The sequence below is a fragment of the Melanotaenia boesemani genome, chromosome 24 (assembly GCF_017639745.1).
Source record: "Melanotaenia boesemani isolate fMelBoe1 chromosome 24, fMelBoe1.pri, whole genome shotgun sequence".
Classification (NCBI taxonomy): Eukaryota; Metazoa; Chordata; class Actinopteri; order Atheriniformes; family Melanotaeniidae; genus Melanotaenia; species Melanotaenia boesemani.
Genome location: NC_055705.1, coordinates 8,491,783 through 8,512,252, shown reverse-complemented (window position 1 = coordinate 8,512,252; position 20,470 = coordinate 8,491,783). Strand labels below are relative to the sequence as shown.

General features: G+C 37.7%; 1 protein-coding gene across 1 annotated transcript in view; it reads left to right on the top strand.

Annotated features, from left to right (window-relative positions):
• LOC121635438 (pseudouridine 5'-phosphatase) overlaps window positions 1–18,120 on the top strand; it is a 38,044-nt gene extending 19,924 nt beyond the window's left edge. Inside the window, exon 5 of the mRNA XM_041978576.1 lies at window positions 17,870–18,120. Coding sequence (XP_041834510.1) covers window positions 17,870–18,046 — 177 coding nt within the window. The 3' untranslated portion in view covers window positions 18,047–18,120. The remainder of the gene's footprint in view (window positions 1–17,869) is intronic.
• Window positions 18,121–20,470: the final 2,350 nt, after the last annotated feature.

The following is a 20,470-nucleotide window of genomic DNA, read 5'->3' as shown; positions in this document are numbered from 1 at the left end:
ATTTTTTAATGCTTGAATGCTTCATAGATCAGTGTTAAGTTGCTTAAAAAACAGAACACATTCCTCCGAAAAGATTCTGGTAAAAGAACTGGACTGAAAATGAGTAAAAATGTTGTAATAAATGTCGAAAGAAAACCATTGGAAGACCTTCAATAAGTCTCAGGAAGTATTAATCAAAACGAATTCAAAATATTACAACAGTCTAACTGCTGGGAAAACGAATCTAAAGAAATAAGTGGTGGCTCAAGGTTTTTTCACATTATTGTATGTAAGGAAGATTAACATGCAGATTTTAGTATAATTCGAGTTGTATCCAGTAAATGATCATTGTCATGCTTCAGTAAACGTCCTATTAAATGCACATTGATTTGCAATGAATCCCATTCTCATAAAGCTACAACCCTCATTAATATAGATTTGGGGGACAGATTATTACAGACAATTCATTATAAAACTGCATAAAGTTTAAACCTCATAATTTTCAAAATGACCTGAAAGTGATCCAATATATTTCTGGAAAAGTTTGAGCAAAACTCAACATTTTAACCCTCAAAAGAACTTTCTCAACTTACTATTTACTAAGGTTTTATTTTATGGTGTTGACAACTGTCTAAGAAAGCTGTGTTCCAGCTGTTTGGTGATTCTCAGAGCTGGATATTCACCGTGCCTTCTTGTGTGGTTGTTTATTTCTTAACTCAGAGCACAGTGCACAAGTAGGAGGCCTATTCAAAACCAAAGCAAGTCCTTAGTATTTTGGTGGAAAATGTGTCTCACACTTTTTGCTGAGAATAGATGTAGTACGTCTGGTTTAGCTGAAACACCAATGAGATGCCAACAACAGCACAAAAAACAAAAATATTGTTCAAAATGGAAAATTCAGCGATGCAGATAAAAGAAGAACCACCTTCCAGCTCAGTTATGACTGAGGCTTACTTCAGGCCTCAGTTGGCTTAAGTTTGGCAAGCTGATGATAAAAGTTACAATACGCCCTAAATAAAACTTTTACAAAGTTAGAATGCCTTGCAAAATGTCACTTGACATGGATGGTGAAATTCCTCCCATACTGAGTTTTAGCCTGCACAACCATCACCGCTGCAACCCTTTTTTGCTATTCAACACCCGTCAGCTGCTTCAAGTGGACCCCTGGAGCAGCCAAGTTCAAAACCCCTCCTTTGCTTGATGGCTTCCTTCACTGCTGGTGTCCGCCAGCGGGTACTCCGGTTCTTTCCACAACAGGCACCGACAACATTTTGGCCACAGCTCCTGGAAGCTGCATCCACTATAGAGGCTCTGAACATGGGTTTTCAGAATCCAGGTCTTAATCTTAACCCTTGAAAGTGTGAAAAACTCCCAAAGGTATGTGTTGAAGACCTCATAGACAGGGTTCTCTGCCATACATTCCCAGTTCACCTGTTTGGGTTTGCCACGTCTGATTAGCGGCCGTACTCTTCACCTTGCTCTTACCACCTGGTGGGGCTCAGTTGACAGCGCTGCTCCTTTCCACCTGAGTTTCCGAGACATGCAGCTACAGGTCTGATGACGCAAATAAAAAACAAATCATAATCAGTTGGCCTAAGGTGGCTTGGTATGAAGGATACTTGTGAAACATGTTATGTTTGTTATGGACAATCCGTGACTAGCACAGAAGTCCAACAACACAACATCACTTGAGTTCAGATATGGGAGGCTGTTCCTCTGAATCACGTACCTACAGGTTATCCCATCAGTGCCCACATGGGCATTGAAATCCCCCAGGAAAACAACAGAATTCCCAGGTGCCACCAGCTCTAAGACACCACACACAGACTGCAGTCAGAGCTTTTCCTCCCATGACCCACATAGATAAATAGCAGTATTTGGAAATGGCTCTTAACTCACTCTATTTCCCATCATGTAATTACTACAAATTGTCACCAATCAGCAGCTCTACCATCACTGATTGCATAATCCTTAACCTTTATTGATGTGACAGTAAAACCCTTAACAGTGGTTTTAGATGAATGCTGCTTTTGGACATTTATAGCTTAATTGAACAAGAAAATTGGAGGCATCCAAGAGATGTATTTATTATACATCCTGCCCGCTCACTTGAAAGTCTTTTTGTTGCCTGGAGCACGATGCCCCTGAGTTTTTAATCTGGAGCCAGCCACAGTTAAAGTTGGCATTTTCTTGATGAGATATGAAACTGCGGCTTAGAGTATTCAGTGGTATAAAGAATGATGATGTGTCACTCTCCGACTTCCACTCTGTGGCACAGGAAAAAGAGGAGGAGTAAAAGACGAAGACACAGGTGGAGGGAAAGGGGAGCAGAGCTGATAGAGGTGAGGCTGGTGGCAGGAGGGTGGATAGGAAGATAAAAACATCAGAAGCAGTTAAAAGGTAATAACAGACATCTAGTAGTCAGCTCCTGCTGCCTTAATCTAAACACCACTTGTTTTTAGTCACCAAGACGTGAGAAAAATACTAAAAAACGAAAGTGTGTAAGTCATCAGGGGGAAAAATGTAGGCCGGAAATTTTATGTTTAAACCAAAACCTTTTCTAGCCTCCAAATAATGAAAATTATGAAAAGCAGTGTTAATAAAGCATAAATTTAAGGCCGTTCTGTTCTGGTTTAGGACAGTAACTGGTATCTCCCCAAATTACTGAAAGAAAACTGAACGTGGGATGGTTGTTGGTCTATGGTTTACTGAAAATAGTCTAAAAAGAGGAAAATATCCAGCAAACAGCAGAACAGCATCTTTGAACACACAACACGTCCAACCTTGAAGCAGATGGGCTACAGCAGCAGAAGACCACACCGGGTTCCTCCTGTCAGCTAAGAACAGGAAACTGAGGCTACAATTCACACACACTCACCAACACTGGACAATAGAAGATGGAGAAACGTTGCTGGTCTGATGAGTCTCCATTTCAGCTCCACATTCAGATGCTAGTCTCAGAATTTAGTGGAAACAATTATGAATCATGGATCCATCTTGCCTTGGATCAGCAGTTTAGTGCTGGTGGTGTAATGGTGTGGGGGACATTTTCTTGGTCCACTTTGGGCCCTTTAGTACCAGTATGGCATGGTTTAAATGACCTTTATGACCACAGTGTAGCATCTTCTGATGCTACTTCCAGCAGGATAATGCACCATGTCACAAAGCTCAGATCATCTCAAACTGGTTTCATGAACATGAGTTCACTGTATTCCATTGGCCTCTAAAGGGATGTGGTGGAATAGAAGATTCTCACTACTGACGATAATAACGATACTTATCTAAGAAGTAAACTTTAATTCTATTACCTTATCAGCTATAATAGTTTTTGTGTAGGCTATGATTAGCGAGTTCATCATATTTTCTAATTTGATGAAATTTTGTCCAAATGAAATAATTACAAATATGCTACGTGTTCTATTCCCGGCAGAGTTTCTCTCTCTCTGTTATACTGTGACTAACCTGTTTGTGTCGTAGTTATTTTGGTAGTAAGTGAGTAATCAGTGAAAAAAAACAAAATGACTGGATCAGATCAACTTTGCAAAATAAAAATAAAAACATGGGCAGACGAATGCAGTAAATCCACCCTAACACAGATGACTTGATTACATAATAAGCAAGGAAGTGTCTACATGTTGTTCACTGTGTCAGATGTGGAAAAAAGACCTGGTTCAGAAAAAAAGACAGCTGAAATCAACTATATAGAACTCTTTCATGTTCTTCTTTTTATCTTTCATCAGATTTTGAAACAGCTGTTGGATGTTAATGTTGATTAAATTTTCTGTTCACACCAAAACATGTATTAGTGATGTTAAAAATGAAGACGTTGACCTCTGTAAGGTGGTTAGGACAAAAGTTTCACTTCCATTAGCTGAATACGGGTTGTTTTTGAGTCAGATTCAGTTTAACAATTACACTCGTCCCATGACTGTCATTAAATGCAGCTCTTTGTTCACAACATGATTAGATGTTCTTAATTTTACACCCATTTCAGTTTTTCTGCCATCTGATTATTTAATTTCTGCTACAGTTCATCAGTGTATCTGTCCCAGCAGAGTTTGTGTGTCCTGCTGTTAAGGCTTGTTTTCAAGTCCACATATTTGTTTTCCTGGTAAATGTTTAGCCACCCAGAGATCAGTCTATGAAATACATGACTTCCCTTTCTTTGTGATATCTTTACTATAATAAAATACTGTTTTTTTTATTGGAATTAGTTGGTATAGCCTTTCTATTATGATCAGAAAATTGCGACTGTGCTACCAAAGCAGAGTCTGAATGCTTGTTTCTTTATTTAAAAAATGGTTCAAATGGCAGAGCAAAGTAAGAGCGATAAGGCTGAGAATATATTTGCTTTTTAGCCTTGGGTTTGCACAGTTGTTCATGTAGTTGCTTGTGTACTATGCTTGTTACCAGAGGATTCCACTAGGAGGCGCATTGGAGCACCCAGACCAGATCGCGTTGCTGAATTTGTACGGTGTAGAGACAACGATGGTTGATAAAATTGCTCAGCCAACTCAGAAGAATGTAGATGTGTAAATGCACTCAGTGTTTTATTAAAAAAAAAACAAAAAAAAAACAACAAAAACAGTTATCTGAGAACGTCTTTAATATTCAAGAAAAATTAGCTGTAAAAATTTGCTGGAAATGAATCGATATGAATTGATATCGAATCGGATTTAATAGAAATCGAATCGAAATAGGTTATGAATTGAATCAAATCAATTCAGGAAATTAGTGACGATACCCAGCCCTAAGAGTAAAACGACTTTGTCCATCAACAAATTTAAAATAAATAGCATCAGATTGTTACCTGTTCTAGAGGAAATGTAAAAATGTTCACCCTGTGCAAAGTGCTTTACATAAAACATTAAAAGCATTACAGCAGGTGCAGGAAGCAATAATAGGTGCATTAGAAACAAACTTTAAAAGAAATAAAAGAACTTAAATAAAAACAGAAAGAAAAAAGCTAAAATAAAATCGATAAAATGCAAAAAGCTGAAGACTTAAGCTCAAAAAATTTTGTTAGATAGGTAGGCGGGTATAGGCTGGACGATACTATTCTGCAGACCTTGATTGGAACCAGTGCTTCCAGTTGTCTTTCTATCATCTCCAACCAGTCTGCCCATTCTCCTCTGACCTCTGACATCAACAAGACATTCTGGTCCAGACAACTGCTGCTCACTGGATATTTTCTCTTCTTCAGACCATTCTCTGTAAACCCTAGAGATGGTTGTGTGTGAAAATCCCAGTAAATACTCAGACCAACAACCATTCCACATTCAGAGTCACTTAAATTCCCCTTTTTACTCATTCTGATGCTCAGCTTGTAGCAGCTAAACTAAGAAAGTTGCCAGTGAGTGTTTATTACCACATATGACCTTATGTACAAAGCACATAAAGAAAATCTCATGTCCCTTTAGTATAAACACGGCAGTTCACCATCATCTGGGATGAGTGATGGGATGTTCTTGCCAACTTTGAGGATCAAAAGTGAAAGAGAAAGCAGCTCGCTCTTTTCTGTGAGGAGTTGAGACATTTTTCACAAATATGAAGTAACACTGTGGATGAGACAGAAGATTTTTCAAAAAAAAAAAGAGCTCGGCAGCCTGAATAAGATTAATGAAACATGAAAGTGAACTAGTTCACGCTGATAGGAGGAAGAGAACAAGTTCTTCTGCTGTCATTAATCATACAAACCATTACACCTGGGGAAAGCTTCAGAATCCAGATATTCAAATCAGGTGCAATTAAAATATCAACTTTTTTTTGTTTGAATATTAAACTGGCTTGTTATTACTTTGACAAAGCTTATAATATCTCCCTAGTCCCGAGACATTCACCTATCAATCATTGATTTAGGCTCTACAGACTCTTTCCACTACCTGCCTTTCTAGTGTCTACACATGCAAAGTCACATGAACAACATAAGACCAAAACCATGGCAGATAAAGATACTGTGTTTTCCACCATGACTGAACACTGGAAACTAAATGGAAGTAACAGCATGTGAACATGACGATGCTAGCGCCATTGTGTTAGCTAACACAATGCTAGCACCATTGTGTTAGCTAACACTACACAGCTGCCGGGCTTTGAGTTATTAAGTATTTTCAGTGATTTCATATAGTACTTTTCCACATCCCTAGCTTCCACAAACATAATCAAGCTTTTTTATTTATTTATTTTTATCTCAGCTTTACTCAAAAAGATTTTGGTTCAGTGTTTTGTCTATGGATGCCTTCACATTTAACCCTTTCATATGACAGGGCACCGTGTCAGTTCTTGTTCCCAAACCTAATTTTGAACCAGCTGGTGTATTCAGATGAAAATATATATATATATATATATATTAAAAAAAAAAAACAAAAAAAAAACAAGGAACACCTCAACAGTTAAACAGACTTGGACAAAAGTGGAGCTGGACATGGTGTCACATGTCCATCTTTTGAGCTGCTGGAGAGCATGATGGTCATTGGCCAGTAAACCTGGTAACGGCTGCAGAATTCAGCCCATGTAGCAGCCACTTCTGAAGAAAAAACTGATCAAGGACCACCTCTCACTTACTCTCACTTACTTACCTCTCACTATGTCCCACTGTGTTATAATCAAGCATGACCACTTTACCATCAGCTTTCATGACCGAGTCTCCAGACCAGGGCTCCGGACTAACTTTTTTTACGTGGAGCACAGCACACTAACTTAAATCTTTAGGAGTGCAATCAGAAAATTTAGGGGTGCAGCATATATTCACATTTCCTTTAATTTTCAATGTATTATTGATAAATACTTAAACAATAAATTCAGAAATTACAATGTTTACCATTCACATTTCTTTGTGCAGCAGTTGAACCAACAACAAAAAAAAATCTTACTGGTCGCACTAATACAAGATAAGTAGACACAGAACTTGTCAAATCAAATCAGATTTGATGATTTAATTTGATTTTCACTTTTTAGTCGAAGCAGAACGGCAATAAAAAGCTTCAGGGACTGATGCTCCTCTCCAGCCACTGTTCCCAATTTCTCAGTAAGAAAAGTAGCTATTGGCTGTCCTAAAAGTCGCTAATTAGCATAATCAGCCTGGTACATATAGTTGTAATGGATGCTGCCATAAAGACGGACGTTGTGGGGAAGGCAAAAATTGATAGACAACCTAAAAATGTTTAGAAATAAATAAAATAATAATTGTGTCAATATTTTCTTTATTTTTTTAAGTGTAGCCTATTTTCTTTTATTAGTTAGGAGTCTGGAACATGTTACACCACTTTTAACTTTTTAAATATTTTTGTCCACGCTCTTCATTAATAAACATTATTCTGACGGTAAACCAGCACAGGATCATCCAGCAGCAGCTTTGTACGTTTCATTTTCTACTAGGAGCTCCCCTGTGGACGGGGGGGGGGGGGGGTCTGCCAAGCACCCGCTCATCATTGGGAAGAGTAAACGACATTTATTCACGTCAGTCTCCAAAAGTCTCCAATAATACCAGAAAAAGTTGCTAGATTTGTCGCTAGTTGCTTTTATTTAAAAGTCGCTAGACGGGTCTGAAAACTCGCTAAATATTGCGACAAAGTTGCTAAGTAGGCAACAATGAGGAATAATACATTCCCCCAAGCCCCGCCTCTTTCCACACATAAGCCAATCACAGTGGTCGTTCGTCCCCGCTCACACGCACATTGGCTGTCATCTTCTTCATTGGTGTTGGTCTCCTTTTCTCGTATTGAAGTTAGTTTGAGCAGCAAATTTGCACATAACTGTGAACTACTGGGTTGAAGGGGGGAGCAAAAGTTTGTTAGCGACAAAATAAACACAGTAGTTATAACTACTACAAGAAAAAGACTGGTTTATTTTTACTTCCACAGACTAAAGTCCTCCCAGTTCTGATTAAACTGGTACGAACCTGGACTGGTTCGGCAGAAAGCACCAAGCTCCCGAGGCTCCTGAACAGAACCAGACCCACTGTAGTGTCTGTCTGAAAGTTTTAACTTCAAAGTTACAAAATCTGGCTGTTTTTATTACTGCATAGCTTTAAATTGGTCTCTGTGATAATTTAAGAAATGATTGCACTCTGTGTCCAAAACAGTTAACTTCACAGGGTAACCAAAGGATAAGAAAACCATAATCATATAATAATAATCAAAAGGGATTTTATTTTACTGGCATATGCTAATGTATTGTTACACTACTTTCTTACAAACCAATCCCTTACCAGGAATTTAAGAAATCTTGCGCCGAGAAATCAGAACGTTAGAAAATGTTCAGGGTGGATAGAGCTGGAGAATTCTTTCAATGTGTAGATAATGATGCCACAACAATGTGGTAACAATGACTCAGGAACTGCCCAACTCATACTTTCTTTGGCTTTCTTTCCTCTGAAAGCGTTTCACAAGCTTTCAAAATAAAACGAATCAGCACTAATCCACTGTGAAGGAAGAGCTGTCTGTGCACCTTTACTCCCTAGTTTATAACCTGTTTAGTTTTTTGTTTCCATTTTAAGCTTAATTTGGCCACATGGTCAGGTTCATACGACAGATATTTTAGAACAAAGAAAAATGATCAAGTTTCTATAAAATGCTAAAATAATAAAATCAGAATGAATGCTTTGCTGTTTTCCCTGCAGTGTTCTGAAAAGCTTTTTTTTTTTTAATCAACTCTGACCATCTTTAATTGGTCATTAAATGGTTTAAAGTGCACTGAATATACAAATCTATTTCCCTGTTTTTGCTCTTTAATCTGCTGAACTTTTTATCACTGTAGAATTCAGATTATTGGTTAAATCTTGCTGCAGGTCCTCCTCAGTAAAGCAAATGAAGACAGGGAGGATTTGAGAACTGCACAGACTTATTTTTGGTTTAATTATGATATGCACTTTTCTTTGAGCCATTGCTTACTGGTAAAACTCAGCTTAGTGGTAATCTATCTCCTAGTCAAGTTATTATGAATTACAATATTAGCCTGCAGAAAATTTAGGAGAAAATTATTACCTTCTGTTAGTTCAAGAGGTGTCTCAGAAATGGTTGTAGCTTAAGCACTTTTACGGTCACACACTGTACTCTGGTTCTGGTTCTGACACCATTCTGGATTGTCATAGCTTTTGTGGTTTCACACCAGTTTAACCGGGACAAAAGTGGGAGGACTTTGTGGAATTAAACGTAAACAGTTTGGAGATTGGGTCATGAAAGATTATGGTTAAGTCACTGGGTTCGATTGTAACCTACAGTTTCCCTAAATAAACAATATATGCAGACGACCAAGAAATTTTGGTAAGATGTTAGGATGTCAACATAAACTTACATAACTAGCCTTGCAAACTTCATACTGGTTACCAGACAACATAACACAGCAACTTTAAAGTTTTACAGACATGCCATGCAGGTAAACTCTTCCTTTGGCTCCTGATGATGTTGCATATGGTGAAGAAGAAACTCCGTTCCTTTGGTTTCACTTGAGAATCGACTTTTCAGATTCCAAACAACTTTTAAGTCTGAACGTACTGGGCAGTTCAGAATTAGGTTTGGGATTTAGAACTGGCATAGAACGCTCCCAGTGTGAAAGAGCTAACAGAGTTTAAACATTTAGATGCAGTATATAACTCTCCAAAGTCCTTACAGACTTGTTGCTGCCCAGCAGCTTCCCGAGGCTGAGAAACTGGGACATTGCAGATGAGTTTTGCTTTATGCACCACATCACATGTTAGCAAGCGGATATAATGACACCGGCCATTTAGAAGGTGTGGGACTTCTCTAGGAAAAGCAACAGGGCATTATTGCAGGATGAAAGGAAAAGAGAAAGAAACTAAAAGAGATAAGACGAGTCAAGATAAAACTGACTTTTACTGGCTGGAGAGCTCTCACAAAACAGGTAGGATGCAAGATGGTGATGATTATTTACACTTCGTTTAATCAATGTCATCTATGTCAAACAAAAAATATAAACCTATTTTCTCCCCCTACCCTACCCAATCACTTCAATGAAAACAAATCATAGCTATTAATAAAGAAAACAAGGACAAGGATAGCTGCAAAAAGCTGGTTTTAATATGACCTGCTGAAATATGCCAAAACACAAGGTTTGTTGTTGTTCTGCATCATGGATCCAGGCTGTAGATATTTCCAGATTGATGATTGCAACATGGAAGAAGCATAGAAGTATAAAGGGTGGAGACATATGACAATGCTTGAAACGAGCGTCCGTACTACGTATGTAAGGGAGCATAAATGGGCCTTTAAAAGGCACTGAGGTCTGCAGATCAGTTCTACCTGGTGACCGAGCTTTTCCAGTGCTGGCACCCAAACTGTGGAACAAGCTCCCCGCCCAGATCAAGCTGACCCCACATTTGAAACTTTTAAATCCCATCTTAAATCACATTTTTACTCCTTGGCTTTTAACACAGAATGAGGGTCTCTGCTGGTCTTCTAAGGTAATTTTAGGCTTTTGAATGTTTTAGTTATATCTTAGTCTTGTAAAGTGATTTTAGTCCTGTCATTTGTTCTCATTTTATTTTAGTGGATCTTAAAGTTTAAAGCGTGTTTCTTCTTCTATCCTTTGAATTTCTTTTATTGTATCGTTATCTTTTAATTGCTTTTACTGTGTTTTAGCTTTTTATTTGTTTAGCCTTAGAAGTGTGTTAGCCTGGGTGTGTGTTTGTCTTTTTAAGTATTGCAGTTATGTTTTAAAATTTACAGCACATTGGTAACCCTGTGTTTTTAAAATGTGCTATATAAATAAAGCGGATTGTATTTAAAGGATTAAGTCACTGTGAGGAAAATAGTTTTAAAGGAAGACGAAAATCAGGTCTTTTAATGTGTTGGACAAGAATCTGGTTTTCCTTTTTTAGCCAACAACAGACTGAGTCCATTACAATATGATATACAGTGAGTAGGTAAAAACTAACCATGTTTATTATTGTTTTCTTTAACCCTCTACCGGGCAGTCATTAAAATACTTGGAAATTCTCAGTGTGGTTCTGTGATTTAATGGACTAGTGTGCAGAGGCATTTTATATGTACAATAAAGTGTACAAATATAGTCTTTTGCCCAGTAATGGGTTAAAAACAAGAATTTGTGTTTCTTGACATTTTGATGTCCTAAAGTTAAACTCCTTGGCTGAAAGAACATTTTAATTCTTGTGAAATCCAGTGACTGTTGGATTTATGGAGTTTTAAGTGCCAATAATGAATTTGAGTTCATTATAAACATTTCAAGCATTTTCTTAATATTACACCACGTTAATCTGTTACAAAGCCATCATCAAAACTAGCCTTGAGGAGGCAGAGCCCTCTGAATCAACCTCTGAGTTTCTGTTAGTCATCAGTTTTGGTTTTATTTCCCCCACAACATAACTGAAGACATGTTACACATTCCTCACTCATGCTACCCCAGGCTCCAGGATCATTTAAAAAATGCGATGGGCCATCTGTCACTGTCATTTACTCACTCGCCACTGCGCCAGTGCTCTTTTACATCTCGTTTTCATGTTGGAAGCAAAATATGTTAAGAGTAAAGCTCATTAACATTCAACACACAGCGATGTCTTCATGGTAATGTCTTATATTCTGTAAGTGTTTATTTCCATGAGGAATGTGTTACCTCTACTTAAGTGTATACTACAACAATATGTGACTCAGTTTTTAAATTCATAAAAGAAGAGAATTTGGAAAAAAGACGATACAAAAAGAAGGGTAAAGAGGTTTTGTAATAAACAGTGGAAATAGTGGAGAAGCAGGACGAATAGCCTGGTCAGCACTTTTCTGCCAGAAAACATTGATAATCTGAATTTCAGCAAAAAATACAGTTCAGTCTTCTGTAAAGTGTTTGGATTTTACATGTTTTTTAGGAAGAAGGAGCAGAACATGATCAACTTTATTTGCCAGGGTTTTAAATTAAAAGTGAGTGCTTTAGGAAATATTAATAACAGCTTTTCTATTGCTCAGGTCATTTTCCACTGCAGTACTGGTGATTATGATGGGGAAAATGTTTTGAGATCTTTAAATATTCTCTTTTTTTAATGTGTTTTTTGAGACAACTAATGAAAAATAATTACCTAGTAGCTACCTAAATATAAGTAGAGCTTGAGATTAAAAACAAATGTAATGTTATGTACATTTTTTAAAGCTGTGTCATCTATGTCAAACAAATATTATACACCTATTTTCTCCCCCTACCCTACCCTACCCTACCCACCCCTTGGACCTTAATCACTTCAATGAAAACAAGTCATAGCTATTAATAAAGAAAAAAAAGTATTGATATCAAGAACTGGACAAGGATAGCTGCAAAAAGGTGAATCAATCTTAAATTCATCTCTCAAGACTGGCTTTCATATGATCTGCTGCCATATGCCAAAATAAGATATTTTGTTGTTTTGCATTATGCGTCTGGGCTGTAGATATTTCCAGATAGATGATATCAAGGAAAATCAGATACCAATGGGAGATATTAAATATATGAGGTGGTTTCCATCTTACTGCAACAGGTATTATTATTATGACTTTTTGCTGCTCTAAGACCAGCAGGTACTATTCATTTTTCACAAAGGGATGCATTTATTGTGGATAAGTTATTTAAAATAAGTGTTTGCAGGTTTACTGACTTTGCGCTGTAATCAAAGCTAAAGCAGTCACAACCTTTCAAAAGTTCGGAAGCAGGTTGGCATTTCCTGACTATATGCATGAAAGTCCCCAGTTTGTTCTGAGGGCATAATGTACATAAAGGATCCAGGACCTTCATACAGTAAAGGTTGCAGGGTGTTAAATAGCATCTGTGCACAAATTGATAATATGATGATCTGGGTTTCTGGAAAATTAAATTAAATTAGTCCATGCATATTTCCAGTCAAAGTTTGGTATATCTCTTCTCTGTAATGCATCTAGAACTAAAGGCTTATAAACATTTTTTTAAAAATGTGTTGATATATAGTAATGACCACCCCCCTTCTTTTGAACTTATCTAAAAGCTCAAACAAGTTTTGTTCAAATAAGTTGACTTCATTTTGTAGGCTTTGCACATTATTTGCAGCTCTAATCTCCAAGTAAAAGAAAACAAAAGATGTGTTCTGTAAATTAAAACTAGCCTTAATATCTTGAAATGTGTGCAAGCCATTCCCAACATAGATATCACTAAGCAGATGAATCCCCTGGTCTCTCCATTGTGGGAATTGGATGGGTCTGCCTCCAATTCGTAAATTAAAATTATTAAAAATTGGGATGTTCAAGTGCCACTGAGTTGTAATGTTATGTAGCTTTTTGTTGTGATCAGATACAATACAGTTGCACCAAATTTCAACTTGCACATTTTAATTTTAATTTAATAATAGTACCTGTCTAAGAGACCATGTATACACTGTTTTCTTCTAATTTACACTATTACACCAATTTACCACCAATTGCTGTGGAATTAAACCATGTAGTGAGTGAGTGAAGAGTAAAAACCCAGAAAAAGACTTTAAAATTTGGTAATGACAACCCTCCGTCCTTTTATTTGGCTGGAGAATAGCAATTTTCAAACAAGACTTCTTGCTTTTCCAGATGAATTTGTAAGCATCTTTGTGTAATTTTTCCCAACTGCCCACTAGGGGAACAAGCAATATTATGTAAGGTATAAAATTAATTCTAGGTAGCATATTCATCTTTATAATGGCTATAAGGAGATGGTAGATCCATCCATCTGTCCAAATCATATGTTATTTTCTTAAAAACCTCTAATCATTTTTTTAACAATAGAGAAGCATAATATTTCTATTCAAAGGTATGGAAAGTGTTGCACTACCAGTATCAAGAGCGGTGAGTTAGCCGCTACACTAGCATTATTTTGTAATAATGGTAGCAGTGCTGATTTCTGCCAGTTAATCCTAAAACCAAATGTTCTACCAAACTGATCAAAAATAGTAAGTAAAGGAGGGACAAAGTTTGTTATATCCACTAAAACTAATAATATATCATCAGCATATAGGGATATAGAATACTGAGTATTGTGAATTGAGATCGGGCAAATATTGGCACACTGTTTCAGGTAGTGGTTCCAGTGATAAAGCAAATGAGAGTGGACTCAAAGGGTAACCCCTTCTTTATACCAGGTGCGTGTGCGTCACGTTACGGCTGCGCCACGGTTTCGTTCCGACCTGCATGGAGCAGAATTTTATACCAGCAGCGTGTCAGGTGTGGAGTGCCTGCGGGTGCAGTACACCTAGCAGGAGCCGCGAGATCACGAAATCACAGGAGAAGTGGGGAATCTTGTGATTCTCCACTTCCAGGATAAACGTCTCGTGGTCTATGATGACAAAACAAAACACTGAGACCCCCTGGCCGGTTAAACATGTCATGTTTTCATGGTTTAGTAGCGCAAATCTGCACGGGGGTTTTTATTTTGAAGAAAACCAGAAGCTTTTACACTGCTCCCGTGTCTGAATTCCTGTCTGCTCCTATCTGAACTGCGGAATTGATGCATTCTGGGTGCGTGAAGCGTCAAAAATAGACTCAGCGCATAAATTTAGCGGAGAGCCGCGACAACACGCTTCTGGGACGTTTCTGATACGCACTGCGACGCACCCGGTACACAACAAACCATTGACTAAAATGGCCGCGAATAGCAGCAGAAGCCGCGGCGCAGCTGTTACGTGCTGCTCACGCACCCTTTATAAAACAGGAGTAACCTTGTCTTGAGGACCTGGAAACATCAAATAGAGAAGAACAGTATTTGCCTGTCAATACCCTTACAGATGGATTGGTATACAGCACCCTAATAATTGAAATAAATCCCTCTCCCAATCACATTTTTTCTAATGCAGACCACAGATAGGACCACTCTAAGACAACACTGCTGCTGAGTTACCGTTCCCTACTGCATTCGCAATGTGAAATAGCCATCTGAGATTGTCACAAGCCAGACGATATTTAATAAAACCAGTTTGATCACAGGGAACAAGTGTAATCATGTGAGCCTGGAGTCTGCAAGCAAGCACCTTGTCATATATCTTGACATCACAGTCCAGTAATGACAAAGGTCTATAATTTATATTCTTAGAAAAGTCCTTTTTTTTTTTATAAAATAATGTATTGTATTTAGAAGCAGTGGACCTAAAATATTCCAGAATGCTAAAATCCTGTCTGTTGTTCTACTTCTAATAAGTTCAGCCAGTTTCTTTGCCTCTGCTTCAGCAAAGCAGGGTAGTTCTAGTTTATTCATCGCAGGTAGAAGCACAGCATAAAATGATTGGAAAACTGAGTTTATTTGTTTGGGTTCAGTTTTCAACATCCGATCTTTAGATTTAATGGTTAGAATGTCAGCAAATTGATTTTCGTAATTTTCATATCTAATAAATAACTAAGTCTGGATCCATGGAAACAATTTCCTGTTGAACTGTATAAACTCTGAACATTTTTCCTCAAACTGTGTTCTGAAATTCTTATCCTTCAGTAAGGTTGTATTAAGCCGCCATCTGGCTGCACGAGCTGAAGTATTGTCAATGGATGCTATGCAGAAGACCGCCTTGTGATCTGTGAAAGTCATAGGCAATAAGGAGGAATTTATAATATTAGAGAAAATGTTCTCAGTGGCAAAGACAATATATATTCTAGAAAAGGATTTATACCTAGTTGAAAGGTGGAAAAAAAATCACATAAAGTTGGATTGGCCACTCGCCAGGTGTCTGCTACCCCTAGATCAGATGCCCATTGACGCAGAGCCGCTAATGCAGATTTTTGCATACTATTTTGATTTATGCCAGTCCTATCTTTTTACGATTCCTAACAGCATTAAAGTCAGCTTCTATTATAAGAGTAGTCTGTGAGATCTAAAAGTATTCTAGTGCGTGTATCATAAAATGTCCTATCGAAAGAATTGGGAGCATACACTGATACCAATGCAATTTCCTTTTTGTAGAGTTTAATTGTATATTTGCATTTTGACCATCAATCCTTCCTAGAGTATCTTGGGTGTGTTCTGTAATTTCATTATTAAAAGTCCCATAATATGCAAAATTCACTTTCTAAAGGTTTTCCAACCATTATACGTGTCCTCATAGCCTGTGTATGAGGCCCAAAAATGCTCCACATTTTAGCAAATGTGTGCTCAAACGGGTGAGTCTGAGATATTTCCCTTTGTGACCTCAGAAAGGGAAATAACCACCGCCCTGATAGTAAATACTGTCGTTGACGCGTCCCCCGGCTAGCTGAGCCCTTTAAAATCATTGAGCGGGCGGCAGCGAAAGCCGGAGCCTCTTCCAGAGAGGCGTGGACAGGCACTCATGAACATTTAAAGGTTCAAATATAGACACAGCCCGTTCTCATTAGAGATCACTAGAGCCACATTTGGAATGGCTGAAATTAATGACCAAGGCTGAATTTGGGGTAATACACTTTAAAAAATGTTGTTGGACCTCTGACACCCGTATGAAATTGTTGAAAGAATGTATAATATGGAGCTTTACCATAATGGCCACAGCTTTAACTTTGTGTTTGCTGAAGAAAAACCTATAACATGATATATTACTTAATCTAGGTACATCCTTGGTCACCATATGGTTTTTTTTTCAGAAGTACCTCTAATATACTCATCCTTTTATAAGTTATATTAGGACTGTACACATGCAAAGATAAAATATTCAACTCAACTGTTGATAGTACATTGAAAAATTAAACTAAAAAGATAACATAGGTAGCTAATACTATTAACTGAGATAGAAGAAAGGAAATAGCAAATTATTTGATTTCCATAGTTTAATATAGCATATCCTGTCCTACCCCACCTTTGGCAACCCAAGCTAACTCAAGCAAAAAAAAAAAAAAAAAAAAAGTAAATAACACATGGGTTCAAACAAACATCCCATTACCCCCTTTTTGTTGTGACCGTGTTGTAAGATAGACAGATACCCACCCCTCTCCCCTAAAGTTAACCTTATCTGAATATTTACTTCCTTGATTGACATACTTTCGTCTTCTTACTCACGCATACACCTCCACACCCACACGGATACACCCACAAAGTCAACAAAACAATAAAAAACTATAAATAACTGTAAATAATAAAGCACTCACAATGATAATATTAATAATAATAATAATAATAATTATATATGAATATCTTGAGCAATAACATACTACAGACTAACAAATAATATTAACACATAACTCACACACACCCGTATACACTGGTAATACAAGTCTACGGTTAACTAGTATAGCCAAGCAGCCTAAGTTTTACAATATCAGTTTAACACAGCACAGAATATTAACTAATATTTACTCTAGGTTAGACTTATTAAATGTCCAAGGTTGGAATATTCAATAGCTTTTCTCATTGGGATGATGGGAAGTATAACACTACTGCAACAAACCACAGAAATATTTACAACAGAAGTTTTTTTACTACAGGTAGTACCAGGGTTATCACAGGTAGACATATGGAGAATCTCAGCTAGTGACCATCGTGTTATATTCAGATGAAAGTTTTTAGCTTCTAACACACCAGTCTTACCTGCATCACTCATCTATTAAACGTTGAACTTACCTGCTGACTGCTGATGAAGACGTAGAAAATATCAGAAAGTTTCTGTTTTATTTACATTTTGCAGAAACTCAGCTTTTCTGAATTGTGGCTTCAAAGTAAAGAATATTTCTCCTTCAGTGACTAAAGCATAAACAAAGTCAAAGTTGGGGCTGAGCTCCACTCCTCTAATATCAGATTAAATACATATTCCAGCAGGCAGAGGTCGCCATCACCCCTCTGAGGAAGGTCACGGTGAATACATTTAAATGGAAATGAACCTGGCGGCCATTTTCCTGCGTTTTGTTTTTGCTTGAACTCTGAAGCGTCTGCAGGAATGAAAATCTGTTAACCTGATAAACCCATCAGATGATATCTCTTTGTTTTCCTCTCTTCTGTCTTTGCTAAGTGTTTGGTGTTCGAAGACGCTCCCAATGGTGTAAAGGCAGCCCTGGCTGCAGGAATGCAGGTGGTGATGATTCCTGATGAGAACCTGGACCCCGGCCTGACCCAGGAGGCCACGCTGCGACTCGGGAGCATGGAGGAGTTTGAGCCGCAGCTTTTCGGCCTTCCTGCGTATGACTAACCAAAGCTAAAACCACAGTTTTTTTCTATGAAGGAAAACTAATGGTTTATGAAAATAAAATCCTACTGATTGTTTTTTGTCTGCGTCTATTACTAAAGTTGTCACGATTTTTCATGATCATGACTTTCAGCCAGTCTCATGACCGTATGTTTAAAGTCCACAGGGCTCCGCCTCCAGCACATCTGCTGCAGTAATTTAAAATTCAGAGTAAAAAAAATACACAGGAACAGGGTTTTTAAAATGTCAGTATTTGAAAATAAAATTCTCTTCACCTTGGGCCTGATCTGGAGGCAGAATAATGAGTAGAAACTTCCATCATGGCTGCATGGTACACAGGTTAAGGGCTAAAATAAATTCCTCTGTAATGAACGTGATTTGTTTTACAGCCGCCTGTGCACAGAAAAAAAAGCATTTTATTTTTTTCCACACTCACATCAACAAGTCTGAGCTTCATCAACCAGAAAAGAAGAAGAATTGTTGGTTCCACTGAGATTTCTTTATGAAAAATCCCAAATTAGATGTTTTTTTAATAAATAATAAATTATTAGATCTGTATCCAGGGCTGTCAGTCGAATTGCTTGGTATCAACAAGGGTTTCTACAGGTGGAAACAACACTTAACACATTTTGACATGAAATATATAAAAGGCTGAAGCTTGGAAGTTGTTGGAGATGAAGGCAAACTGAGAAAAATGAATATGAATGATTTCGTGATGGGAGTAAATTTACTCTGTTTTGCATTTTGAATGAGAATTGGCTGAAAAAGTACTTCATCAACAGGTCAGGAGGGTATCTGTCATACTCCATTTTCCTTTTTTCCTTATGAACTTCGAATTGACCCCCACCTGATCCATGACCCCTAAAAAATGTATTAGGATTGAAGATGCATGTGTCATCAGCTTGTGGTATGAAGTGGGAACATTTAATCTTGCATATATTCTTTATTCTTGAACAAATGAGGTCAACACATAGATAACATCCTGATCACATGACCCTCATATGTGTGTGTGTGTGTGTGTGTGTGTGTGTGTGTATGTATACTCTGTGAGTGACTGATGCCAAGCTGTTAACAACCTTGACACAAACACCTGTTTGCAGGCGCTTTTTCCTCATCTTGTCTCTCATTTGTCTCATTTTCTGATCCATTTTCTTGGTAAATGTTTCCAGCTGAAGGCTCAAATGATTGTTTAAAACAATTGATCGCCGCAGACATAAATAACACCCTTTTACTCTTGATTAACCTGTTAAAAAATCTGCAGTATTCTGCTTTTCTGCCTTCTCTTTTATCCATAAACCTTTTCTTAAGTCCTTCCTTGGAGTGAAGAGGGCAGGAGAGGCACATATAGCTCCTTGACATGTTTCCTAAGTCCATGTTCTTGTCAGTGCTCATGAATGATAGAGGAGAGCAACCGAGCGATCAATTCATCTTCTAAGTCAGGTTTTATATTTGGACCTTATCAGAGCTCAGACAAACAGCTTATTTCACAGGCAAAGTGGAAGCACTGGATGCTGGACAGACTCATTGTATAGATGACCTCAATTTTAATATGAAACCTTTTTTCTTCTTTAAGATGAATGAACAGCGTTTGTGGTCCAATATGAAAAGCACAGGATGGGGAAGCTCGTGTGATAATGGAAACGGGTGTTTTCTGACTCAGACATGAATTAAGGAAATGATCTGACTGAATGTCACATATTTGAGGGGACAATTTCTGTCCAATTTTGAAGGACAATTCCTCACGTAACTGAAGCAAGTGGAAAAAGAAACTATTATATTCAAGAAATCCACAGATGTGTTTGGGGACACCACAACAGAGAATAATAAATTTGACCACAGCCCCACCTCCACAGAGAAAACTACTGGACTTCCTTCACCCGTCTCTTTCTGCTTTGGACTACCTAGTCCAGCAGCTAGATGAAACAATGCTTTACTTCTGGATAGAAACATGAAATTTGGCACAAATGCAGCCAAGTATGTTCTCCCCACCTCGGATATTTGGATTATTCAAGATGGCGTCCAAATATGGACACCAAAAGACATGTCTAGACATGCCCTAGAACTTCTAGGGCATAATAATGAATTGTTGTTAAATCTAAACATGCACATTCTGCACATTGTGAGCCCAAGATCAAGTTTATACGACAAGTGGTTCTCGAAATACAACATTTTGAAATGGTCAGAAATTCCAAAAATCTTAATCATATTGAAACGTACTGAGATACGAAGGCTGAACATGAACATGTATGGTATATGTTAATACAAACCACATTCAGAGAACAAAATGACCACAATAAGAAGTTTTAAAACACAAAGCCATCCAGTGACATGCTAAATGTTACACGTTCAATGCAGTCCATGCATCAATAAGTGGTTGAGAGGACCCCTGCTAAACTTCTAGCTGGTGGCATGTATCACAACAATAAC